Source organism: Delphinus delphis, chromosome X (assembly GCF_949987515.2).
Source record: "Delphinus delphis chromosome X, mDelDel1.2, whole genome shotgun sequence".
Classification (NCBI taxonomy): domain Eukaryota; kingdom Metazoa; phylum Chordata; class Mammalia; order Artiodactyla; family Delphinidae; genus Delphinus; species Delphinus delphis.
In genome coordinates this window covers 121,685,030-121,712,446 of record NC_082704.1, presented here as the reverse complement: position 1 = coordinate 121,712,446, position 27,417 = coordinate 121,685,030, and the positions used below count along the sequence as shown (strand labels likewise).

Genomic DNA, 27,417 nt, shown 5'->3' with positions numbered 1-27,417 from the left:
GCGACAACCAGAAATGTGGTCGTCTGGGCATGAAGGCTTTCTCCCCATCTCCCCACCCTGGGTCGCAGGTCCCGTGGAAGCAGAGACCGTCCGCCTGAACTGCAAATAATTGGCCCGCGATGGGCTCTGTTCCTGGGCCAGTGCAGCTCTGGCCCCCGTGGTTTGGCTGGTTTAAAACTCTAGTTTGGAAATGATTTTCTCTCTGGTTCCTGCAGCCATTGCTTTGCTGTGGCTATTCAAAGACCAAAGCCATCCTGGGTCTTATTTTTTTTTTTTTAGGTGAAACCCATTTATCCTCCCCCAGCCACCCATCACGTGCTTGGGATGTTTTGTTTGTCCTCAGTGTCCAAAGGTTCCATGAAACGGTCTGTTTTCACTTACATTTGGACATCTGTTCAATGTGGAGATGCATGTCCTTTGCTTCTGGATCGATGTCTCGTTTGCATCCTGGGTAATTTATCCCCTACATGCTTTGTCTCTCTCCCCTCGTCTGGAATATCCACTGGCTGAATACTGGACCCCTGCTTGTTGATATCCCCATTTTCATATCTTTTCTCCCCCGTGGTCAATCACTTGGCCTCTTTGCTCCATCTTCCTTTGACCTGTCCTCAACCCCATCTTCCCAGCATTCTGCTGAGTCGTCTAACATACGATGCATTCCCAAAAGTTCTCATTTGTTTTCTAAATGCACTTTTTGCGAAGCATCCTTGGTTGATTGGTTAGTTGGTCGATGGTTGGGTTTTTTTGTGTGTTTTTTTTTTGGTCCTTTTGTCCTAGTCCTTTCTGTTAGAGATTCCTTTCAGACGTGTCGTGGTTCTTAGCTTCTGTTCATAGTCAAAAGGGAGGCTGTGCCACACTGAGCCCGTTCCACTGCTTACTGGTAGGTGCAGCTTGTTGGATGGCTGGCCGTCGTATCCATGCCCTCCAGGTGTCAATATCTGTGGTCTGAGGCCATCCACGTCCCGCAGAGAGGAATCCTGTCTTGCAGAGAATTGGGACCCACACGTGCGGAGGCCCATGGCTCTGTGGGGGGGGGCAGGGTGGCTCATCCCATCTTCCTTGACACACGCTCAGGTTGCCACCTCTTTTGGATGCCTCTTCCAACATGGAGTTGCCACTGTCCAAAAACCTGTGGGATTTCCTCATTCCGCTCTTGTCTGCTCTGTGTCTGTCTTTGTCCAAGTGGGTTAATAGATTGTAAAGCTTTCCTCAGTGGAAGTGGTGTTTAGAGATCATTGCCATACCGTGTGAGATGCATCCACCATTTTGCCCTTGCACCCCTCGTTGGCTCTCAGCCTCTCTGTAGAACGCAGTATTCTTAGCCTTCCTGTTTGACGAGAAAATTGACACTGAGGATTTTGGAAATTTCCCCAGAATCGCACAGGTCATGTGTTATAGCTGAGGCTGGACCCTCTGTAGTCCTTCTCTTAACTTCATGGTTGCTAATTTAGGCTGTGACACCCATTAGAGATGTGGGGCATTGCCGATGGTCCATCTTTTTTATTTTATTTTTTTAAAGAAGATGTTGGGGGTAGGAGTTTATTAATTAATTAATTAATTTTTGCTGTGTTGGGTCTTCGTTTCTGCGCGAGGGCTTTCTCTAGTTGCGGCGAGCGGGGGCCACTCTTCATCGCGGTGCGCGGGCCTCTCACTGTCGCGGCCTCTCTTGCTGCAGAGCACAGGCTCCAGACGCGCAGGCTCAGTAGCTGTGGCTCACGGGCCCAGTCGCTCCGCGGCATGTGGGATCCTCCCAGACCAGGGCTCGAACCCCGTGTCCCCTGCATTAGCAGGCAGATTCTCAACCACTGCGCCACCAGGGAAGCCCCATCATTTTTGATCTATAAGAACGGCTATTTCAAATGTGTCATCCTAACTCTGTGATAACAAGGTCTTGTCCCATTTCTCAATCATTAAAGCCTTTCTTTTCCATTGCAAACAAACATTGAACTCTAAGGATCCAAAAAGCATTAAAAAAAAGGCAGGGGTGTCCCTCCGTTGGATAAAATATAAACCCTAAGCTGAAGAGCTAACCACAGTTAGGCTGAGACACCTTTGCTGTGGATTTGCTTGTTATTTGATCTGTCGGCAGATGCAGTGGTTATCAGAGGAGATGATCCATTTGCGTGCGTTGGGCAAACCAATTCATCTTCTTTTCCTGTAATCCATTTTCATGTAAAGGAAACACATTTTTCAGAGCTGCCGCTTGACTTTTCTGCATTCCTCGGGAGTTGCATTTTTATTCGGAAAAAGAAGCACACTGCTGTCAAATCACTTCTGCATGCATATATGACCTCTGTTGGCAGGGTCCTCAGGTAGTTCCCTGACAGGGGCAAACTCGAAGGATTCAGGCAGAACGGGGAAGTGGAGGTTCAGACAATATTGCTTCTGTTCTGACAATTCAGTCAAGAGAGTCTCTCTTATGAGCACTTTCAGGCAGGGGAAGGACTGAATTTACAGGTTTCCCTGTTGGTTGAATTCATAAACGTTCACTTTAAATACTGTAATGTTTCTAAATGAGGTCAGAAAAAAAAGGTCTTGTACGTAATGATGAAATAACCAAACCTCAACATTAAAGGTTTACCACAGCATGCAGCAATATTGGCAGGTGGAGGAAAATTTAGAATTCAAAGTATTTTAACGTTATATTCCAAATTGGAGCTTGGATAGAAAAAGCGTCATTATGTACAAAGAAACTTGCATGTACGCTTTCTGGTAGTTTCATCCAGTCATTCCTGAGTATAAACTGGTCAGGAACGTAGCACAGAACTGAAGAATTACTCTGTAACTTAACAGAAAGAATCATTTACGTGATAACTTACGGCTCGTCCAAGGTTACACCTATCTGTTAAGAATCATGACCTGTCCACAAATCAATGTGTGCAAATATTTTCTCAGTTCCCCACTGTCCTAGGAGTTGAGTTGGTTGTGGAGGGCATGAGACGAATGGTCTCCTGGCCCCCTGAAGTTCTAGAGCAGCAGGAAAACCAGCCCTTAAATTGGATGCTAACTTCTTCCTTTCTTTTCTCATTTCCTCCCCGAAGTCCCCCTTCCCTAGGTTCTTCCCTTCCTTTCTATATTCACTTTCTGTGACTGCTGTAATAATTGCCACACACTTTGTAATAAATCACCACAACATAGATTTATTATCTTAGGGTTCTGGAAGTGAGAAGTCCAAAGTGGGTTTCCCTGGGCTAAAACCAAGATGGCGGCAGGGCCAGTTCCTTCTGGAGACTGTAGGGCAGAATGGTTTCCTTGCCGTTTGCACCTTCTAGAGGTGCCTGCATTCCTTGACCTCCTGGCTGCTTTCCTCTATCTTCCAAGCCAGCAGAACTAGCTTCTTCCAATTTCTCCCCGTCTTCACGTTGGGCTCACATTGGGCCCACCTGGCTAATCCAGGACCATCTTCCCATGTCAGGGGCCTTAACTTAATCACACCTGCAAAGTGCCTTTTGCCGCTTAAGTTTTGCCACTTAAGGTAAGATAGTCACAAGTTCTGAGGATTAGGACGTGGGCATCTTTGGGGGGTCGGGACTCAGCCCACCACGATGCCCATTGTTCTATCTACTCTGAGGTTGCTCCGTCCAGACAGTGTATCCTGGGCCTTTATGAGATGCCATGGGCAGTGCTGAGCCTCATACCATGTAGCATACAGATGCAGCTGAATACCTATTTGTGGGTGGTATGAAAAAAAGAAAAGAATTTGATATAGTGATGAATACCACAGATTTTTTTCCACATGTGGGATATGGAAATACATTTGCAAACCAAATCTCCTAGCCTGAGATCTCTCTAGCTTTGGATAGGAAAGCATTTGGTTTAAGGTTTATACCCACTGTACTCATTTTCTGTTGTTTCACAACAAACAGTGGCTTTAAGGAAGCTCTGTAAGTTATCTCCCAGCCTCTGTGGGTCAGGAGTCCAGGCCAGGGATAGATGCTCCCTCTACCTAGCCTGTCACCAGGCTGACATCTCTTCTGAAGCTCAGGATCCCTTTCCAACCTCAGTGGGTGCTGGAAGAATTCAGTTTCTTGCAGTTGGGGTCTGAGTTCCCTGTCTCCTTGCTGGCTGTCAGTCCCCGGCCACCTTCAGCTCCTAGAGGTCACCCACCGCTCCTGGGTACATGGCCCCTGCAGGCGGTTCTCATCATAGCTATTTGCTTCTCCTTTGATACCAGCTGGGCACACCTCTTGTGACTTCGGAGAGACTTCTGGGCTCCGTACCTTTTAAGGGCCCACCTGATTAGGTCAGGCCCACCCAAGGTAATCTCTCTGTTGAATGAGCTCTGAGTCAACCGATCAGTGCCCCGATTACAGGAATGACACCCATCCTATACACAGGTCCCGCCCCCACCCCCCTCAAGGAGAGGGGATTATACAAGGTGTGTATAACAGGGGGGCAAGAATATTGCTGGTGTTCTTAAAATTCTGCCTGTCATACCCACATTTCTCTGGCCTGGGTTTGTGGACCTCGTCTCCTTGGACACAGTTGTACTCTGTGCAAACGACTTTCTTTGTCTTTGCAACCACTGTTTCTTGAATCCCATAGTGTGAGTATGTCTGTGGCATGCTCTTGGGGTCCCCATCATCATTTGCTGAGATTCCCAGTGGCCATCAATCAAGATCTCTCCTGGTGGGGTTCAGGGAGGCTGGATGGCTCCTGGACCCACGTGGCACTCCCTCTCTTTTTTTTTTTTTTTTTTTTTTTCCGATCTCAGGGCTGGAGCATCCCTGCCCTGCTCCAGATGGGGAGAAGGCACCTCTCCCAAGTCTGAAATCCAGGCTGGGATTGAATCCAAACATCTGGATGTCCTTTTCCTGCACCATCTTCCAGGGCCTCCCCCATGCAAATCCATCCCATACATCGTTGTCTGTGGGTTCTTGACTCTTGGTCCCCATCCTTGAACAGTCAGCAGACATCAGTGCATTTAATAAATTACTTACAGGGCAAAAGTTAAGAAATGCAGGGTAGGCTGTGATCATAATAGGGGCACGCACATAAAACTGTGGCTTCAGAGGAAGATTTGAATTGAGTCGGGGACGTGGTTATAAATACTTGGGAAAGAACTGTCTCAAGCTAGGCTAGCATCTCTTTGACTTTATCCACTGAGAGTTTGCCATGTATAGAGGGGGTTTTATATAATGCTGACGTTTGATTTCGGGGGTCTTCTTGACATTGGAGTTAGTTTTTTTTTTTTTTTAAAGATTTTTTTTGACGTGGACCATTTTTAAAGTCTTTACTGAATTTGTTACAATATTGCTTCTGTTTTACATTTTGGTTTTTTGGCCGCAAGGCATGTGGGATCTTAGCTCCCCGACCAGGGATGGAACCCACACCGCCTGCATTGGAAGGTGAAGCCTTAACCACCGGACCGCCAGGGAAGTCCCTGGAGTTAGTTGTTTTAAGTAGATAACTCATGCACCTGGAGATAATCCCTCTGCGATCACCCAGATGTTTACGTATTTACATACACGGGAGCCATGCTTCTTCCCTTTCGATTATGTGATGAGGCATTGTACCGAACCTAACGATTTTCTTGCTGACAATTACTGTGTTGCAATGAGTTTGCACGATATACTTGTAATCAGCATTAAATGCAAGGCTTGCTATTTCAGTGTCTATGTATCTCCGTCGTTATTGGAAGTGGTACCATTTAAAGTGGTTTCTAAGTGCACAACCTTGTTACTGTTTCTTTTCTATGTGTAGGAATGATATCCATCTCTGCCCTCAGGAGGGAACTAGACACCACCGCTCTCCCAGGCCAACTCCTTACCATTTTGGTGCCTCACTTGGCTTTTTTCTTCCTACTCCTGCCCCTCCACCCCCACAACCCCCATCATGTTAGCTCTAAGGATTGTCATGTAGATTGTTGGTTGACTTCAGCTCTTTTGGACCTTATGGTGTAGAGGACCTCTCTATAATCCTGCATCAGCAAAGATAGGATGCTTGTGGACTGTGGATGAGTACCAAGAGGGCCACACACAGAATGGGTGTAGGAAGCTCAGGGCTTGGGGTCCAGTTCCTTTGTGTCATGTGCGGAGACAGGATCCCAATCACGGAAACTCAGAAGTGAGCCCAGGAGGCTGTTCAGGTGTTGGCCTTAGAGGCCGGCAGTCAGGCGTGGGGATGGCGTGTTAGCAGTGGGGTTCTATGTGACTGACCTATAGATGGTGCTTCCGTTTTCTGACAGCATGTTGTTTCTCCAACTCTGCAATCTGTTTTCTTCCATTTGTTCACTGAAACACCAGTCTTCGGACTCAGCAACCTCCTAATTACCAATTCCAGAGCTGTTTTCTCGTGGACTTTATACAATTTGATAATTTTGACTAGATCTTAATGCTTCAAAGCATAGTTTGTATTTAAGAAATAAATGGGTACACAAAACAGAAGTTAAAGTCATCCATTATATCATTGGTTTGAGTTTGTAATATGGAAGTAGGTGGAAGTCTTCTCATCTTCCAAAATACCCATCCAGAAATAATCTTTTATTAACATTTTGATGTTATTTCCAGTAACTCCAGTAATTCCAACTTTTCTAATAATTGTTTATTCCAGTTTTTTTTTAAATATTAAAAAATTTTATTCGTGGGGCTTCCCTGGTGGCACAGTGGTTGAGAGTCCACCTGCCGATGCAGGGGACACAGGTTCGTGCCCCGTTCCGGGAAGATCCCACATGCCGCGGAGCGGCTGGGCCCCTGAGCCATGGCCGCTGAGCCTGCGCGTCCGGAGCCTGTGCTCCACAACGGGAGAAGCCACAACAGTGAGAAGCTCGTGTACCGCAAAAAAAAAAAAAAAAAAAAAAAATTTATTCATATCTTTGTCTGTCATGTTGTACAAATACAATGTATATGACCATATTTTTAAAACATACAAAATATTTTTCTTTGTAAATCTCTTTACTGATTGCATTTCCAAGCTTATCTTTTGTTTCTTTACATATAAACGATGCTTATTTTAGGGTCTTTGATAATTACACTCTCTGTAATTTATGAGGGTCTGTTTCACTTGCTCTTTGTTTTGGTTGGTTTTTATTCACGGTACTTGTTTGCTTGTGTGTCTTGTGAATTTTCCAAACTATTGAGTTTCTCATTTTTCTTGAAAATATATCGATTTGGATACTTCGAGACTAGATTTTTAGTTTGATTTCTACAGAAAATATTTTTATTTTTTTCAGAATCTTGGCAGAACTTCAATCAAAGGTCATTTTATTTCAATTTTTTGTATCTCATTAAAAAAAATCTTTACGGAAATATCAGCTCTTTATAGATGCCCATTAGGCATCTTCCATATTGGTCTTTTAGGGCCCAAGGAACCTCCTATGACACAGACCTCCATACGTAGGGTAAATCCAAGGAGATACCTGTAGAGACCACCTGGCAGATACAGGTGACTTGAGCCAGCATTGTGGACCCACCTGTGATTCCACAAGGTCATTGGGAGATGGAAAATGAATCCTGGAAAACTCCATGTCATGTAGCAGACAGTTGTCTCTGTGTATTTCCTGTGGGTCGGTATTTTCTTTTCATCATGGGAGTTTCCTAACAAGACAGTAATTTTATTTTATTAAAAAAATCCTTTCAACATTCAGCCTCCCTGAAGAGTCCATAAATAAATGTCATAGGCAGCTTCGCATTGGAATTTGAGTGGTCGTTTTCTGCATTGTCTCTGTGGGATTTTGCTGTAAGTTCTCCTCTGCAGTTACCGGTGAGGGGCCTCGTGCTGTAGCTTCACCCACATGCAGTGCCTTCTGCAGATGTGTTCTATCGCTGCTGGATCCTTTTGAAGACAAGCTCACAACACTATGAGGAGTGCTCGCCGGGTTGGACCCAGGCTGCCTCATATCATGTCTTCACTTTGCCATCACAGCCGTACATTGTCTGCTCTTATTCTCTGGAGGGGAAGGGGATGGGCAGCTGTTGGGGATGAAGAAATATTTCTCTACCCTTGTAGGTTCTTCAGGCTGGTCTAAGAACTGAATGGACATGAGACAGCTGAACAGGAGAAAATCTCACAGAAGTTGAATAACACGTATCCATGGGAGAGACCCAGGAAAACTGAGTCACTAAAATGGCCCAAAGCCTCACCTCAAATACCACCTTTACTTAAAGACAAAAGAAGTTGTTGAGGGCAGTGCTTTGGGACTTCACAGGGGAGGAAGGCAATTCATACGGAGACAGAAACACAAAAGTTTGGTAAATAAATGTTTGCCGGGCCAGGCAGAGATAATGGGACACAGGGAGGACTCTGATCTCCAGGGTCTGCCAAGTTTCTCCCAGCCCGCCTGGTCCACAGTCTTTGCTGACATGTGTGGTGATGCCCTGTTCCTGGAACAGGCCCTCTATGTAAGTTTTTTTAGGCAGTTAGGGAGAAGATCAAAGTTTCTTCCCGGGTCTTTTGGGCTGGGATTGTTTTCAGCTGGAGATATGGTCGGCCTGCCAGAGAGATATTTGGGGGTGACAAGTTTTGCTCCCCGACACAGGGCCTCCGTAGACCCGCAAGGCCATGCTCAGTAGCCCTGAATAGGAGGCGGAGTTGCTAGTGTGGAGCTGACGTGTAGAGCGGAAATATTAGACTGTATTGTTCCTTCGAGCCCATGAGAGCTCTCTGCCAGAGTAACTGAGTCATAGCTGATCTGACCTACAACCTGACAGGTATGTCACCAGCATCTCGCGAGGCGGGGCAGGCACACACCTGCACTGATTTTCATCAAAATGACGATAAGTGGCATCTGGCTTTCTGTAGACGCTAAACAGCCAGGATGCTACGCCAAGGGCTGTGATTCTGTCGTCTGTATGATATGTCACGGGAAAGGGAGGTTGATTTTGTGTAAAATTCAAACTCGACAAGGGCTCCAACTCTGCTGGTCCAAGTGTCTGCCCCAGCCAGCCTGGTCGGCATGGTATCCGATAGAAAAACTGATGCAGTCTCAGTAATGAGCGACTTTTACTCGACAGGTTTATTGCAAAGGGCGAGACAGATTATTGCAAGATGGAAAACACACTGACCATACGGTCTGCAAGAGTTTCAAAGGTTAAGCAAAAAAAAAAAAAAAAAAAAAAAAAAAAAATATATATATATATATATATATATATATATATATATATATTTTTTTTTTTTTTTTTTTTTAACAGAGAGAAGTGAGCCAGGCTGGAAAGAACCAGGTGTGGTGAAGTGGATGAAAGGGTGGCCTGATTGGACAGTAGATCAGAGAATGGTTTACCTGGAGGCCAGCCTTTCCTCAGGAGGGGCTGCCTGCAGGCTCAGGCTGAGGGTGGGACTTGGAGGAAGGAGAGAAGCTGAACCCAAGTTTGGTTCCCAAACATCGTGTTCCAGTTGATCAGTGGGGACACACCGTTCAGTGAATCAGCCATGAGACAAAGGATGGGAATTCTGAGGTTCTGTGTCTGGCCTGGCTGTAGGCAGGCATGGGAGGCGTCCATGAAGCCTTACAGGGAAAGGAGGTCATTGTAGTCAGCCCTTTTCCAAAACACAGATGGTGTGGGTATTCCTTAGCTGTCTCTTGTTTCCCAAGATCACAGGGCTTGGGTGACATTCAGTGTTGTCAGCGGTATGACGTCCGCCTACCAAGTTCTTCTTACATTCTTCTTGTTGAGATGCAAGGGAGAAACCATTCAGTGGTCACCCCAAGAGAATGTACATGTAGGCATATCTTCATCACGTGACCTGCACAGGCAGTGCTGTTGGCCAAACCTTGGCAGCAGAGCGAAACTGGACGGTTAAGAGACACTTGAGAAGGGATGCCAAGACTTGGTTGGGAGTTCCTGTTTCCAGTGAGAAGCTCCTTCTGGGAATATGGGAACTAAATTCCCGCTGGTGCAGAAGCCATGAATGTGTTACCGAGTTCAAGGTCCTACTGCTCGCCACACAACAGACCAGTGAATCGAGAGGCAAGTTGTTGGGACAGGGAATAGCCACTTTATTCCTAAAGCCAGCAGACCGAGAAGATGGTGGACTCGTGTCCCAAAGAACCATCTCACTCGGGTTTGGGTGCTGGTTTCTTTTATAGAACAAAGAGGGGGCAGTGAGGAGGTAGAGTAAAAAAGGGTATAAGTTGTTGCATATATCTCCTGGTTCTGGCCAGACTGCAAAGGGGACGTGTTCATTTCTTCCTTCCTGCAGCCATAGACAGGTGGGCCTGGTCGGGATGTTTCCTGTGAGCTAAGCAAAGGTATTTTAGCTTCATGCTCATTACCTGGAAGGCAGGGGGGCCCAGAGATGGGCCATTAGGTATAATTTAAGGTCTAAGCAACATCCTTTTAGTGATGAACTTGTAGCAAAAGCAGTAGAATTACAGAGATTAAAGTAGAAGAAACAGATCCAACATGGAGTTAGATTTGTGCTTCCCTCTTACAGATGGAAGGTAAATGAATGGAGTTTCCATCTCCTGGACCCTCTGCTCACATCCCTGACCCGGAGATGGTGCCTTGAAGATCGTGAGAACCCCTGTTGCTTTAACCTTGAAACAAACCGAGTTGGGAAGTTCATGGGAGCTACCCGCTTCTGTTGGATATTCTCTCAATACACATTTCCATGTACTTGTTTTTAAAAACTGTTGTTGCTGGGTAATTTCCATTGATTATAATGATTTTCCGTGAAGCTTTGCAAGAGAAGGTTTAGCAAGGGTTATAAATGGGACTAATTAGTGAGATGCAAACTGCTTTTACGGCTGTTGCAAAACTTTCAGATGACCCATAATTAAATTATGTTGCCAAATTATTTGTTAATTATCATCTTCCTATCAAGTTTATTTCATCAACAGACCCCATCCACCATCTAGTAGGCGTCCTGTGAATAGGTGCCTTGGAGAGCACTGGTCTGGTTGGGTTTCTTTCCTATAGCGTATGCTTTTATTTTTGTCTTTCTGCTTCAGTATATCTTTAGATGTTGAGTTTGCTTATGGACTGATGGAGTCTCCTGGCTGGGAAGGATTATACTAGTCACTTTGTTCAAATTCCCTGCTTCTCGCTGACGTAATCCCTCTGCAGTATCCCCAACAGATGGGGTTTTGTGCATCTCCGATAGATGCGACCTGACAGGCTGATCATTTTGTGGTCTGGCAGCTGTTAAAAGGTCGTGGTCCTTATTTTGGACAAAGTCCTAGCTCTGGCCTCTGAGACAGCCACTAAATTCTTTCTCTCTTTTGCAGACAAGCCACTCAAACAAATCGAAAGGCACGTGCCTCTCGCGCCCTGGGTGGGAGTTCCTGTTTCCAGTGAGAAGCTCCTTCTGGGAATATGGGAACTAAATTCCCGCTGGTGCAGAAGCCATGAATGTGTTACCGATTCTGGAGTGTTCCTGATTCTGGAGAGATCGCATACACAACATGATCTTTGCACCCCTGGGCATCCTGTTTGCTCTCACCTCATAGCCAGGTTGTCCCCCGTACTTACTAGCAGCCATGTGAACTGAAAAATATTATTCCCACTGTGGTCTAATGTGTGAAGTGTCCAGTGTAAATTCTCTTCCTGCTCACCAAAACATCTCCATATTAACAGGTACCAAGCAGTATGAACTTTAGCCTTCATGACTTTAAGTCACTCCATGGCTCACCTGCCTAATGCTTAACTTCTCGTCCATTAAAATCTCCCTCGCAGGAGCGGCAATCACGCCACATCTTAATGTCAGCGTCCTGGTGCCAGTGATTATGGTTCTTAAATAAGTGGGTTATGGGTCTTGCCATTGAGTTTAATTTTGCCGATCTTCCTCTTGTGTTCCATTTACCAAGGTCTTTCTGAGACTTTACCCTCTTCCAAAGCACAAACTCTCCCCCACGTGCTGGATAAATATTCTTGTAGTTCATCCTTACACGTCATTGGTATAAATTATTGAATAGAGCCAAGTTGTAGAGCATATTCTCAAAAGCCTTTCGCATTTTCTACAACTCTTTGGCAAATCAGCACTCCTTTGGACCATCTGTTTATCCAGCTACAAGTCATAGGTACTGTCACGTGACCCTGGGCTAGAATTACGGTTCATTCTGTGCCTGATATTATCAGGAGTTGGAGGTCTGGTGGCTTGATCGTAAAGGATGGGGCGGTGTGCTTTGTTCCTAGTGAGTTCACGATGGTGCCAGGGATTACCACGTGCCTTCCACAGTGCACACAAACCATCTATAGAAATACTCTTTCAAGAATCTCGCAGCAGATACGCCTTGAGGTGACCAGCCTCAAGTGTATCATACCTTCCTTTTTTAAATTGGAGGATCGTTGATTTACAGCGTTGTGTTATTTTCAGGTGTATAGCAAAGTGATTCAGTTATACGTATATGTATCTGTTCTTTTTCAGATTCTTTTCCCTTCTAGGTTATTACAAAATACTGAGTATAGCTCCCTGTGCTCTACAGTAGGTCCTTGTTGTTTAGCTATTTGACATATACCAGTGTGTATATGTTCATCCCAAACTCCTAATTTATCCCTCCCCCCCCCTTTCCCCTTTGGTAACCATGAGTTTGTTTTCTGTGTCTGTGAGTCTGTTGCGGTTTTGAAAATAAGTTCATGTGCGTCATTTTTTCGATTCTACATATAAGTGATGTCATATGATGTTTGTCTTTCTCTGACTTAACTTCACTTAGTATGAGCATCTCTAGGTCCATCTGTGATGCTGCAAATGGCATTATTTTATTCTTTTTTGTGGCTGAACAGTATTCCATTGTGTGTGTATATATATATATATATATATATATATATATATATATGTATCATATCTTCTTTATCCATTCCGCTGTCGATGGACATTTAGGTTGCTTCCATGTATTGGCTACTGTGAATAGTGCTGTGGTGAACACTGGGCTGCATGTATCTTTTCAGATTACAGTTTTTCTCTGGGTATATGCCCAGGAGTGGTATTGCTCAATCATCATATCTTCATTTTTTTACTTCAAAAATTCTCTGGTTGTTTATGAATGAGATCATCACCCTGCATGCCCCTCTAGTGAGTATGTGCACGTCTCTGGGTATTCACCTAATGCATACAGCTCCTCTATGATGATAGTACCGTTTTAGTAAATAAGGAGCTGCAGGTATTAGCTATTTAATTGTGTAGAATTATGTTCTGTTAAGTATCATCACGTTGCTGCTTGACCATCGATCTTCTGGGTTTATTCTTGCTACCGCTATCGGTCAGCAAGTGATAACGAGCTTGAAACTCATGCAGATTCCACGTCTGAGGATCGTTGCCGATAGCGTGTCTGCTTTGTACGAGATGCTTTTCAGTGAGGACACCCCAGTGGCATGGAGCACAAAGAACAAAGCTGTATGTGGGGAAAGATGCCTTCAGCTGTGATACCCAGAGTTATTTTCAAACTAACCTTTAACCCAGAGACCGTTATTATCACGAAGCGTCCTGCATTATCTAGATTTTCACTGTTTCCTCTCAGGACAAAGAATGCTCCCCTAAACAGTGGACCCGAAGATACCCGTTTCCTGCAGGCACATCTTCCGTTCAGCCCGGGGGGCTCTTTGTGAACTTTGTATCCCCAAGACTGGATCTACTTATAGATTTATGTCCAAACTGCATTTCAGCTGAAGGCAGTTTGAATCACTGCCTAGTAATCCTGTTAATTGATTGACAAAGCCTGTAGATACCATTTATCCAGAAGGCACTACATGTGGAAGACAACGAACGTGCTTAAGTTCTTTTATGGATCCTTGGACATATTTATTATTATTATGGATGTTTGAGGGGCGATGCCTGATCATTTTTTTCAGTTCCATGATGGTTTATTACAGGATGTGGAATAGAGTTCCCTGTGCTCTACAGTAGGACCTTGTTGTTTATCCATTCTATACATACTAGTTTGCATCTGCAAACCCCAAACTCCAACTCCATCCCCCCCATCTCCCCTCCCCCTTGGCAACCCCAAGTCTGTTCTCTGTGTCTGTGAGCCTGTTTCTGACAGGCTCATTGGTGTTATATTTCAGATTTCACATATAAGTGCTATCATATGGTGTTTGTCTTTCTGTACGTCTGATCATTTTAGCACCTGCACATCATATGCTACTTGACATCTAATGTATGTATAGCTATGTGTACACATGGTTTATATATACATATTTACATATAGATGTGTGTTTATACATATATATCTTTAATGATGGACATTGAGTGTTAAAGAATAGCCCACACTGCATTGCATAATATTTACCCCTGGAAAACATCACACCCCCTTGTTTACCCGGCCTCTGGCGCGAGCCACTCTGTCCGTATAGATGTTACTTGCCGTAGCTTTAATTAGGTTCAGTTCCCTCTGGCTTCACGGGCTTTGCTGTGGGGTCCACACTTCCTCTTTCACAGAGCTTGGGATCTGAGCCCTGGTGAGGGTCACAGGATTTCGCTCTGCTTTGCAGCCTGGCTGCTGGCTTGTTGGGTCTTTGAGGAAAGCTTCTTGTTCTCTCTCCTGCCCTGGATTTGCTGGACCCGTGTTCCCATCCTGGTCGGGGGGCAGGGACAGGTGTGACTGCCCGTGGCCAAAGCTCAGAGTGCCTGGTCGGGGGGTGCCTGTCCTTTTCCTGCCCCACCCTAGCCATGGCGTAAGACCACTCAGTGGGCCAGTGAAGACTTGTAGGGATGCGTCGAAGGGTCGGGTGCAGACTGCTGTCTGCCCGTACCGTCTCGGGTTCCTGATCTTCTGTGCCCACCGGCCCCCATGAAGCCGTTAAATGCAGCTTTCCGTTTCAGCTGGTTCCCCCCACTTTTTCCCATTCTCTCCATCGGGGATGAAAGCACCCAAGGGTCTCATCTTGGGAGGAGGCGTCACCACAGCCTGGACTCAGGTTCGTGTCAGTTTCCTTGCATCCTCAGCTTTCTGATGGGTTTTAAAAATGATGGTTTTAATGGAGAGTGTCCTGTTGCTGGTGCGAAGGTAAAACGCTGCAGCCGCTGTGGAAAATAGTCTGATACTTCCTCAGTTAGTTAAGCATAGAATTCCCATATCCACTCCACTCCTGGGTGTCTGCCCAGAAGAACTGAAAGCAGGTGTTCAAACAAAAACCTCTGTATCCGTGCTCACTGCAGCACTTAGTTAAAATATCCCTGAAGTGGAAGCGACACAAATGTCCGTTGACAGATGGATAAAGAAACGCGGCATGGCCCTGTGCAGTAGAATAGTACTCAGCCGTGAAAAGGGATGAACCACTGACACAGGCTACAGCGTGGATGAACCTTGAAAACTGACGCTCAGTGAAAAGAGCCCGACACAAAAGGCCACATACTGTATGATTCCATCTACGGAAAATATCCAGAATCTTCAGATCCGTAGAGAAAGCAAGTTGGTGGCTGCCAAGGGCAGGTGGGACGAGAAAATGGCGCGTGAGTAGCAGATGGGTGCAGGGTTTTCTTTTAGGTGATGAAAGCATTCTGGAACTAGACACGGGTGATGGTTGCATTCCATTGTGAAGGTACCGAATGCCTGAGCCGTACACTTTTCACTGGTCTGTGTGGTGAATTTGATGGTATGTGAATTTCTCCACGATGAAGAAAGTTATTATGACTTTGAGGCTTTGTGCTTTATCTTGTCAACGTGAGCATTTGGGGGGTCGCTTTGGCTTTCTACCTCTTAACTGGCAGTGAGCGCAGTGCTTTTCTCACATCCTATAACTTCTGTTTCTTTAAACATTTTCAACTATGTACCTGTCTCCTGAGTGGACAGAGGCTCAGTGTCAGCATTTGCGTTCTGGGGTGTCGTCGAAGGGTATTTGGGATCCGATGGCAAAGAGCCAGACAGTGTAGATCCGGGGAACCCAATTCAGACCCAGAGCCCAGAGGTCTGGAGCTGGGGAAACTGGCGTGAATGGGAAGGTCATGGGGAGGTGAACAGAGGGGTGCGTGGGGTGATCCCTGAACACCAAGCACCATCTGCAGGCTGCATGAGCACCGTGGGAGGGATGGTGCTCTGTTCCTGTACTACCAACTCTTGTATTTTTATTTATTTATTTATTGGCTGTGCCACACGTCATGCAGGATCTTGGTTCCCCGACCAGGGATTGAACCTGCGCCCCCTGCGGTGGAAGCTTGAAGTCTTAACCACTGGACTGCTAGGGAAGTCCCTAGATTTTATACATGCATTCTGCTTAACCAATGACATTTATTGGACTTCTTTCCATTTGTTTCTTTCAACCATCTTGAGACACGGAGGATGGTTTCAGAGAAAGCAAAGCAACCCATGCTTAGCTCTGTTGGAGTTTGCATCTTCCTCTGCCTTGGTTTGTTTCTGAACTCTTGCTTCCAAGAGGAAGAGGCTGGGAAGCTTCCCATTCCAATTTGCTTTCACTTTTGCCTGGACCAATGAGGTGGATACAACAGGGGAGCAGGATGCCACTCTAATGGGGAATGAGGGGGCTGTGCCTGCTTCCCCAGACCCCGGCCCTGGGAAGGCTGACTCCTTGGGGGGAAAGATGGAGGGCAGGGTCTGGCGCTGGTCAGGGGACCAGGCTGTAAGCCCTGCCGACACCCAAGCGCACAGGGCTGTGTGCTGGGGAGTCCCATTGTCTCATTGCACATGCAAGGCCAGCTCACAGTTCCCTGCGACCTTGGGGCGGGTTCGCTGCAGACTCACAGCCCAGGACATGGTCACTCCGTCACTTTGGACCAATTTAACCCTGCATCTTCCTCTGGCTGGATTTCATACCTGGGAGAATGTTCTGATGCTGATGAGGCCATGCGTTTCAGCTGCGCACCATCTTAACGACCAAAGCAATTTTTTAGAAAAATGCCTTTGCCTTCTGCTTATAGTAAGTGCCCTATGCACTTATTTATAATCTCTAAAAGAACATCAGTGACTCTGTGAGTGCTGGGGAGGGAGTACCCTATCCTCCCTGGAAAGATGGCCAGGCTCATCATCATTTCTATGAAATTCCTTCAATGCAGAGGGTCATCTAGCTTGCTGAAGTGTGAGCCTCGGAGTAACAGCTGCCCATCCCGTCAGTGGGGATGTCCTACTTGTTTTGAGCCATCTTTTTCTTGTGCCCTAATCTGGTTGTTAAATCGGTCAAGCTTGGCCCAGATCCTAGCAGCTAAAATAATGTTCTTCTTTCTCGTCTCAAGTCATGGCCCTCCTGAGCGGTCCTCACCCCCGTCACGAAAGCTTTAGTATCGCAGGGGGAACAACCCCAGAGGCGTTCTGATGTTTACAGCACAGGTGACAATATCAGGATGTAAAGAAGCAGTTCATGTCTTTTCCAAAGCCCTCACTTTCTCTTCTGCTCCACACTTTCTACTTTGTATTCTGTCTTTCTCCTCATGCATTTTCATTCTGTCCGATTGACTATAATGTAGGCCCATTCCTTCATACTGCATGTTAGAAATTTGGGTGAATAAGTTCATTTATATCTTTTTTTAAAATTAGATTCCACATATAAGTGATATCATGCGATATTTGTCTTTCACTGTCTGACTTACTTCACCTACTATGATCATCTCTAGGTCCATCCATGTTGCTGCTGATGTGGGGAGGGATAGATCAGGAGCTTGGGATGAACACACACACACACTACTATAGATAAGATATATAACCAGCAGTATATCCCTGTGTGTGTCCAGCACAGGGAACTCTACTCAGTACTCTGCGATAACCTACGTGAGAAAAGAATATAAAGAAGAATGAATATACGTATGTGTATCACTGAATCACTTTGCCGTACACCTGAAACTCACACAACTTTGTAAATCAGCTACACTTCCACTAAAATTAAAATTTGAAAAAAGAGAAATTCACGTGAGATTGGGGCACTGTGTTTTGGCCAGGCGATGCAGGAATATCCCAAATCTGTCTTGACGCAGGCTCTGCTCCTCCCCGTGAGGGCCCTGAGAAAACTCTGTGCAGACAGGACCTCTGTAGACACAGCAACACTGTCGGCTCCAGCCCTGAACCCCAAAGAACTCTAGCCGGAGGGACTGGACTCTGCATAAGCCAGACGGCCTGCCGTCACTTCCTCACCTGGAGGAAGGGGTGAGGGAGCTCTCTGGAGCCTCTAGCGTAAGGACACTAATCCCATTCATGAGGGCTCCACCCTCATCATGACCTCATCACCTCCCAAAGGCTCCACCTCCAAATAGCATCACATTGGGAGTTAGTATTTCCACATATGATTTGGGGAACATGCAGACCTCCTGATCTTAGCCGTTTCTATATATGTTTTTCTTACAGAATCCTTCTCTAAATCACTCTTAGCATTAGAGAGGTCATCCAAACCTGGCTTTCTCACCCTTCCTTCCATATCCCAGTGTCATGGTCTATCTGCTCATTATTCTCTGGGACCAAGAACTCTCCAGCTAGGGTGACTCTCCCCAGAATTTTGAGGACCACTCCGGTTACACAGTTTTCTTTGTAGAATTCAGCCAGTTGTAAATGAATGAAAACCTGAGGTGAGCCGTGATGCGTGGTGGATAATGGCACAGCCCTTAGGACTGGAGGTTGAGCAGATTATTAGGCAGAGCAAGAGAGAGATGGCTTCGTCCCACACAGTTGTCTTAACGATAAGTGCCCTGTGCACAGACGTGCCCCAGATCCTGGGCCTTCGGGATCTCGCTGGAGTAGTTAGAACGGGAGCAGCAAGGGGAGAATCCCGTTTACGAAGTCACTCAGATGCATTCCAAGTGGAAGTCTACAGGAGGGGCGTGCATGGTGATAACAAACACTGTTACAATTAATTCCAGCTGGCTTTATCTATGGGCGGCCTCTCTCTCCCTCTCTCTCTTTTTGTTTTTCAGTGTACCTATTTGATTTTTGGTTTTTTTTTGGGGGGGGGGTGGGCTTGCATGTGGGATCTTAGTTCCCCAGCCAGGGATTGAACCCTGGGCCCACGGCAGTGGAAGTGCAGAGTCCTAACCACTGGAGACCACCAGGGAAGTCCCAGGAGGCATCTCTTAATTACAGAACTTTGAAACCGCATAAAGAACACTGTTTTAAAAACGCTTAGCCTTCCAAAGTGTAAGAAAGTGCAAGGGAATTAAGCTCTAGCAGGGATTCTCTGCGTTGTTTGTTCACATTTGTGAACGTGCTAGATTTAGCACAGCTCCATCTCAAAAGGCATTTTTCCTTTGCTTTGGAAAAAAAGCAGTTGAGGGTTAAGACAACCTCTTATCTTAAAAGGCAATCCACTCATTGCAGAATGACATTTTACTGTGCTGTATACCTGAAACTAACACAACATGGTAAATCAACTATACTCCAATAAAATTTTTTTAAAATGACATTTTATCAAAGCTCCATGATGTAATATATCTTCCGGGTAGCACGAGAACACGATTCCATATTTGCTCACGATAATTACGAATTATTACGTGCAGAGTATGTGAACTGCTAATCTTCCTTTGTCTTAGAAGTGAACCTTTAGTTGTAGACATCTGGCCACGAGATATTCAGCTACTTAGACTGAAAATAATGCAGCAGCAGCAACAAAAATTTCTTTTGTAAATTTGGGAAAACACTAAAGTGTTAACTTTTGTCAAACATTGATAGTCATAGACATTGCAACATATGAATACAAGGTGATGTGTATGTGTATGTGTGTAACCTATTTATGAACTGAGATATATATTTTGGCATACTGCCGGTCACTATATATATGTATGTAGTATGTATTTGTCATCCTATATAGGTATGTATAAATAGCAAAGATAGCACTATACAGCTCAGAGTGATCAAACATGTTATGAACAGGTGTATTATATAATTTCAAAATCTCTAGCTGTTCGCAAATTTTAACCCTTCAAACAGCCAAAAAAGAGAACTTTCTAACAGTGGTCAGAAGACCAGGGCGAGAGTTAATAGTGGTTAACGATTTGGTGTCTCATTTTCTATATTTGGTCTTTTAAAACTAATTACCATCAACAGACAAATGGATAAACAAAATGTGCTCTATCCATGCAACAGAATACGATTCAGCCTTAAAAAGCAAGGACATCGTGACACTGCGACACAGATGAACCTTGACATTGTGGTCAGTGACATAAGTCAGATGCAGAAGGACAAATACTGTGTGATGCCACTGGTGAGAGGCACCCACAGTCATCAGATTCCTAGAGACAGAAAGGAGGATGCTGGGTGCCAGGGGCTGGGGGAGAAGAAAATGAGGGGTTGTTTAACAGGGACAGAATTTCCGTTTTGCAAGATGAAGAGTTCTGGAGATGGGTGGGGGGGGATCGTTTTCAACAAGATGAATGTACTTAATGCCCCTGAAATGTACGCTTAAAAATGGTTAAGATGGTAAATTTCGTTATGTGGATTTTATCACAGTCAAAAATAATTTTCAACCTACCCAGTGCGTCATGAGTATTCAAATAACGCCACCGTGTATAAAATGAAATAGGATCCTCCCTGCCTGCATACGTGGCCCCGGCCCCCTTTCTAGGCGGTCCCTACAGCCCGCTCTTAGCTGGACAGTTCTCCTCACGTTTGTCTCGGAATGGAGTTGGCGTCCCACAGAGCTGGGCTGTGACCCCCGCCCCATCATTCACTGGCTACATGTCCTCCAGCAGATAACGTCACCTCTCAGCCTCACTTTGCTCATCTGTAAAATGGGCACAGTAACAGCCTGCGCCGTTGGTTGTGAGAAGTAGGTAGCAATCTGTATAAAACGGGCGCCTCCAGGCTAACAGTTTGATGCCATGTGAGGGGTGAGAGTTGTTTTTGCTGCTTTTTGCCGTTGCTGTCTCATTCTGAAGCCTTCTGCTCTTACTCTTCCAACTGGGGTTGAATTTGTATTTGTCTGCTGCTCTGAGCTCCAGCAGCAGGCTCCCTTTCAGCTGCCTTGCCTGGTTGGGTCTTTAAGCCATGGCAGGACCGTTGGTACCTTTGCGTGAGAAATTCCCCAGTTTCTGGACTGGGCCGGCAGGGATCTCATCTCATGCCAAACACAGTCACATCTGTGCCATTAAATCAGCTGGAGCCCAGCCAGGGCACCTGCCTTTTCTGTTTCTCTATCTCAAGGTGAACACTCCGCCTTTGCTGAGGTACCCAGTGCAGGCTGACGCAGCCAGAGATTGACCCTGACAGTCAGCGGCGGGGGAAATGCTTTTCAGGCACTCAAACAGGATGGGCTGTCACATGCTTTTCAGACTCTGGTTTTTACAGTTTTCAGGGACTATTTTGCTCTGTGATGATGCTCTCAGAGTCGGTCCCTCTGGTGTCTCATTGGAAAACAATGCAGAGTCATTTCCAGGCAGACGTAGAGAACCATCAGGTGTGGGCACAGAAACAGGGTGGGCTTTTAGACATGCCGGGGGCCCTCTTATTGTGTGGGAACGGAGACCTACACAGACAGGGCGACAGCATGGGCATGGCGGGGGCGGGGTCCCATCTGGGTTCCTTGCTTTGCTGCCCTCCCTCCTGTGTCTTGCTGCATCAGCTGGACTCAGGAGCAAGGGAAGAAGTGAGTGAGAGCCATGAGAGTCTTCAAACATCCAGAACTGACTGTCTCCCCAACCGTTCGGAAGATTTCAAATGTCAACAGAGAGGTTGGGCGAGACTTACTTTTTTAAAGTTAACCTTTCTTTATTAATACTCAGCACAGCTCCTTTAACTGTACTGGGTGTACTTGAGTATCCTGAAAGTCACAGACCAGAGTTCCAGCCAGGGTTGCACAGTCACTAAAAACCGGGGTTCGCTAAATAAATACGACGTGAATATTTATATTAGAAAAAACACAGCAATCTGAATAGGTATTTAAATCTATAGAAACAGCTGTTTAAACACATATTCATTTGGGGTTTTTGCTGCCCTGATGTCAGACTATTTTTCTTCACGGATTTAAAATAGGACATTTATTAGGTAACACTTTGTTAAGCAAATTTCATTGATGATACATAGCTTGGGTTGAACAAAGATGGCATTTCTTCTAAACAAAGTGTGGTTTGCAATGTAGGTTTTTCTCTGTTTCCAATAAGCCTTTTCCGCATCAAGCAACTAGATCGGGGACATTTTGGTTTTGCTGTGGTAAAGTTTCTGTCACGTACGTGCAGTGTTAATATTCTTTTAATGGACAAATTTAATGTAATTACATCTCTAGTTATGAAAATGTTCTTTTCTCTCTCCGCTTCACAATAATTCTGTTTTAGGAATAGCTGCATTCTCAAAAAAGTTTTTTTTTTTTTCTTGCTTTTTTGCCAAATTAAGGTTGTTCAGAAAAATAATTTAGTTTTTGCAGGGGAGACATTACGCTGTTTTTCAGAAGTGAATGTGCTATACTCTTAATATCTTGGAGCACTTTTATTTAACTTTTAAGTACTTTTATCAACTAACTCTTTTAACAGTTTGAAACTTCTTTAGAAGCACTTTGTACTAATCCATGTTTGTGGGGAAAAAATAAATTCTGGTCACTTCAGACAATAATAATTCAAATGCAGTGGGATTGTAAGTGGCTGTTGAGAAACATACAATTTGAAACATTCTTTATTGGACTAGGTGGTATTTCTCACATTAGCCTTAGTAATATCTACCCCAGACACATTTTGGACCTATAACTAATGATACACGGTCGCAGTGAGCGAACCAAAACCATTTGGCAATTCGGAAATTAATATAGATATTAATAATTATTAGCGGACTTTTGCCCTATTGGATTTCAATTAAAAGATTTTACACATAGGGACTTCCCTGGTGGCGCAGTGGTTGAGAATCCGCCTGCCGATGCAGGGAACATGGGTTCGTGCCCCGGTCCGGGAAGATCCCACATGCCGCGGAGCGGCTGGGCCCGTGAGCCATGGCCGCTGAGCCTGCGCGTCCAGAGCCTGTGCTCCGCAACGGGAGAGGACACAACAGTGAGAGGCCCGCGTACCGAAAAAAACAAAAAAAAGAAAAAAGTTTTACACGTAAACTAACCCTCTCACTGAACAGCACAGAAAATTGGAATGCCTTTTTTTTTCCCAAAGAGCACCCATGTGTACAATGGGTCCTTACTACAGCAACATCCTAACATGGAGAGGATTCAAAATCTTAAACCCCAAATGTTTTCTCCTTTATTGTGCTCTTTGACAGCTAACGGCCCCTGTCTGTTTCCACAGAGCAAAGTTGAAGTACCATTCACGGCCCTCTCTTTCTGACACTTCCTGTCCCGTTAGTTACCGAGGTCTACTGATTGCATCTCAATGCAGTTCCGTTCTCCTCTGCTGCCTGTCCCCACCTACTCTGGGTACCGACATCTTTGTAGGGTCGTGGCCTTTATCTTCATGTCCACTCCAGCCTGTGCCAATCCATCCGCCACAGAGTAGCAGAATGACCATCTCAGTGGAAATCAAACCTGCCTGTCCCCCGCCTCCTTAAAATCTTTACTGTCTCTCCATCACTTCTGGATAAAAATGAACGTCCTTCGTGTGCTGACAGTGCCTTCCACGTCTGACCCCTGCTCTTTCTTAGACTTTTCTCCGCCCTATAGTGAGAGATCTGCTTGGAAAAACGAAAACAGCGTCCAGGGCACAGAGTCATAGGAGTGCCGTGCATTCAGCTGTTGACACAAGCATAGGAAAAAGAAAAACCTGGAGAGAAACACAGGACCTGAGTGGTTCTCTGAATGGTTGGTTTGTGTGTTTTTTCTTGTGTACACTTAGAATATAAGTAAATACAGAATGAAGAAAAATTTATTTGAAAAGAAATCATATTTGATTTTTCTGTACAGTACAAGCGTAGTAGCCCGAAGTAGGTCTCTGAGTAGCTGGATTTGGGGCTGAGACTTACTTAAGATTCACACAGAGTCTCAGTTTCACACCATTTAATCTCTTTCACACGTGTCTGCCACAAGAACATTTATTCCTCTTCTGGTATCTTCAACTTTCAATTGTAAAACAAAAATTCATTTTTCACATGGTGGGTGAGCTGAGCCATGTGTCTTTACTTTTTATTTCATTGATTTTTGCTTCGGGAGTGAGCTTGGTCTTTTTATCATTAACTTTCATTGGAGTATAGTTGCTTTACAGAGTTGTCTTAGTTTCTGCTGTACAGAAAAGTGAGTCAGTCATACATACACCTATAGCCCCCCTTTTTTTAGATTCTTTTCCCATAGAGCCCATGACAGAGTATTGAGTGGAGTTCCCTGTGCTATACAGTAGGTCCTTATTAGTTATCTCTTTTATATATAGTAGTGTATATATGTCAATCCCAATCTCCCAATTCATCCCACCCCACCCCCTTTCCCCCTTGGTATCCATGCATTTGTTTTCTACATCTGTGATCTATTTCTGCTTTGCAAATAAGTTCATCAGTACCATTTTTCTAGACTCCACCTATAAGCAATATTATACAGTATTTGTCTTTATCTTTTTGACTTACTTCACTCTGTATGACAGTCTCTAGGTCCATCCATGTCACTGCAATGGCATTATTTCATTCCTTTTTATGGCTGAGTAATATTCCATTCTATATATGTACCACATCTTCTTTATCCATTCCTCTGTCAGCAGACATTTAGGCTGCTTCCATGTCCTGGCTATTGTAGATAGTGCTGCAATAAACATTAGGGTGCATGCATCCTTTTGAATTATGGTTTTCTCAAGATATATGCCCGAGAGTGGGATTGCTGGGTCATATGGTAGCTCTATTTTTTTTTTTTTTTTTTTTGCGGTACGCGGTCATCTCACCGTTGTGGCCTCTCCCATTGTGGAGCACAGGCTCAGGACGCGCAGGCTTAGCAGCCATGGCTCACGGGCCCAGCCGCTCCGCAGCATGTGGGATCTTCCCGGACCAGGGCATGAACCCGTGTCCCCTGCATCGGCAGGCGGACTCTCAACCACTGCACCACCAGGGAAGCCCTATTTTTAGTTTTTGAAGGAACCTCCATACTGTTCTCCATAGCGGCTGTACCAGTTTACATTGCCACCAACAGTGTAGGAAGGTTCCCTTTTCTCCCCACCGTCTCCAGCATTTATTGTTTGTAGATTTTTCGATGATGGCCATTCTGACTCTTGTGAGGTGATACCTCATTATAGTTTTGATTTGCATTTCTCTAATAATTAGTGATGTTGAGCAGCTTTTCATGTGCCTCTTGACCATCCATCTGTCTTCTTTGGAGAAATGTCTGTTTAGGTCTTCCGCCCATTGTTTGATTGGGTTGTTTGGTTTTTTTTTTTTTTGATATTGAGCTGCATGAGCTGTTTGTGTATTTTGGAGATTGATCCCTTGTCAGTTGCTTTGTTTGCAAATATTTTCTCCCATTCTGAGGGTTGTCTTTTTGTTTTATTTATGGTCTCCTTTGCTGTGCAAAAGCTTTTAAGTTTCATTAGGTCCCATGTGTTTATTTTTGTTTTTATTTTCATTACTCTAGGAGATGGATCAAAAAGGATCTTGCTGTGATTTATGTCAGAGAGTGTTCTGCCTGTGTTTTCCTCTAAGAGTTTATCTGGCCTTACATTTAAATCTTTAATCCATTTTGAGTTTATTTTTGTATATGGTGTTAGGGAGTGTTCTAATTTCATTCTTTTACATGTAGCTGTCCCGTTTTCCCAGCACCACTTACTGAAGAGACTGTCTTTTCTCCATGGTATATTCTTGCCTCCTTTGTCTTAGATTAGGTAACCATAAGTGCGTGGGTTTATCTCTGGGCTTACTATCCTGTTCCATTGATGTATACTTCTGATTTTGTGCCAGTACCATACTGTCTTGATGACTGTGTAGCTTTGTAGTATAGTCTGAAGTCAGGGAGCCTGATTCCTCCAGCTCTGTTCTTCTTTCTCAAGATTGCTTTGGCTATTCAGGGTCTTTTGTGTTTCCATACAAATTGTAAAATTTTTTGTTCTAGTTCTGTAAAAAATGCCATTGGTATTTGGATAGGGATTGCATTGAATCTGTAGATTGCTTTGGGTAGTATAGTCATTTTCACAATGTTGATTCTTCCAATCCAGGAACATGGTATATCTCTCCATCTGTTTGTGTCATCTTTGATTTCTTTCATCAGTATCTTATAGTTTTCTGAGTACAGGTCTTTTGCCTCCTTAGGTAGGTTTATTCCTAGGTATTTTATTCTTTTTGATGCAATGGTGAATGGGATTGTTTCCTTAATCTCTCTTTCTGATCTTTCATTGTTAGTGTATAGGAATGCAAGAGATTTCTGTGTATTAATTTTGCGTCCTGCAATTTTACCAAATTCTTTGATGAGCTCTAGTAGTTTTCTGGCGGCATCTTTAGGATTTTCTATGTAGAACATCATGTCATCTGCACACAGTGACAGTTGTACATCTTCTGTTCCAATTTCGATTCCCTTTATTCCTTTTTCTTCTCTGATTGCAATGGCTAGGACTTCCAAAACTATGTTAAATAAAAGTTGAGCCATGTATCTTTAAATTACTTATATAAATTCCTCCTACTCATTAATAATGAAACATCTTCTTAAAATACATTCAGCATGACCTTCTGAGCCACCAGCATGGAAAGCTTTTTTCAGGTCCTCATCAGCACAGCTGAACTTCCCATCTTAAGCTACTGCACTCTGTATTAGTTACCTACTGCTGTGTAACAAACAGCCCCCAAGCTTGGCAGCTCAAAGTGACACACATTTGTTATCTCACCGTCTCAATGGGTCAGGAACCCAGGCACAGCTTAGCTGGCTCCTCTCCTTGGATCAAGGTACCAGCCTGGATGGTGGTCTCATCCACTGGCTCAACACTGGTTCAACAGAGGCAAGCTCTGTTTCCAGGCTCAGTAAGATCCTTGTAGGCAGGGTTCAGTTCCTTGTAGGCTGGTGGCGTGAGAGTCTCATGTCCTTGCTGGCTCTTGGCTGGAGGCCTTCCTCCATTCCTCGTCATGGGGGTCTCTCCAATGTGGAAACTCAGCTAATCAAAATCCAGCAAGAAGTAGAGTCTGCTGGAAAGACAGAGGTCATATTCGTTTGCAGCCTCATCACAGAAGTGATGTCACATCACTGTTTTTATCTTCTGTTAGTCAGAACCAAGTTTCAAAGTCCAGCCACATTCATAGGGAGGGGATTATGCAAGATGTGAGTACCAGGAGGGGTGTCATCGGGCCATCTTTTAGTTGGCCTCCCACATCTTCATTTAAAGCTGTGTGACTGTACTTATTAGAGTCTACACAAAATTATAGTAATGCTGCTGATAACTGCAGCTAACAAGTACTGGCACCTACAAGTCCCTTACTGAGTCATAGTGCTAAGTATATCATGTTATCCTCACAATAATCCCCATTTTACAGAAGAAAATGATGACAAAGAGGCTAAGTAAATGTCCTGCGGTTTCACCACTGTGAAGCAGGGGAACCAGGATTGGAACTCATCTGCAGAAGCCACATCTGTCACTTAGTTTAGTGGGTTCATAGAAGATCTCGTTTGGCCTCTTGGAGCCTTGCAGGGATGACTCAGTGTCTCATTCAACCATGAAACCATCACAAGACCATCATGGTGTCTTTTAGCCAATTTTTACCTTATAGGCATTTGTGGAAATGGATTTGGTTGAATTGTCAGT

The 27,417-nt window shown here is 44.7% G+C and overlaps 1 protein-coding gene across 5 annotated transcripts in view; it reads left to right on the top strand.

Moving 5' to 3' along the window:
• The first annotated feature begins 397 nt into the window (after nucleotides 1-397).
• The window catches only part of STS (steroid sulfatase), a 387,926-nt gene continuing 360,906 nt past the window's right edge, over nucleotides 398-27,417 (top strand). For all 5 annotated transcript variants that reach the window (XR_009517951.1, XR_009517950.1, XM_060001752.1 and 2 more), the window contains exon 1: nucleotides 398-451. Coding sequence is in view for 3 of the 5 variants with exons in the window: in XM_060001752.1 (XP_059857735.1) it covers nucleotides 399-451 (53 nt within the window). In the remaining 2 variants the exon portion in view is untranslated. The remainder of the gene's footprint in view (nucleotides 452-27,417) is intronic.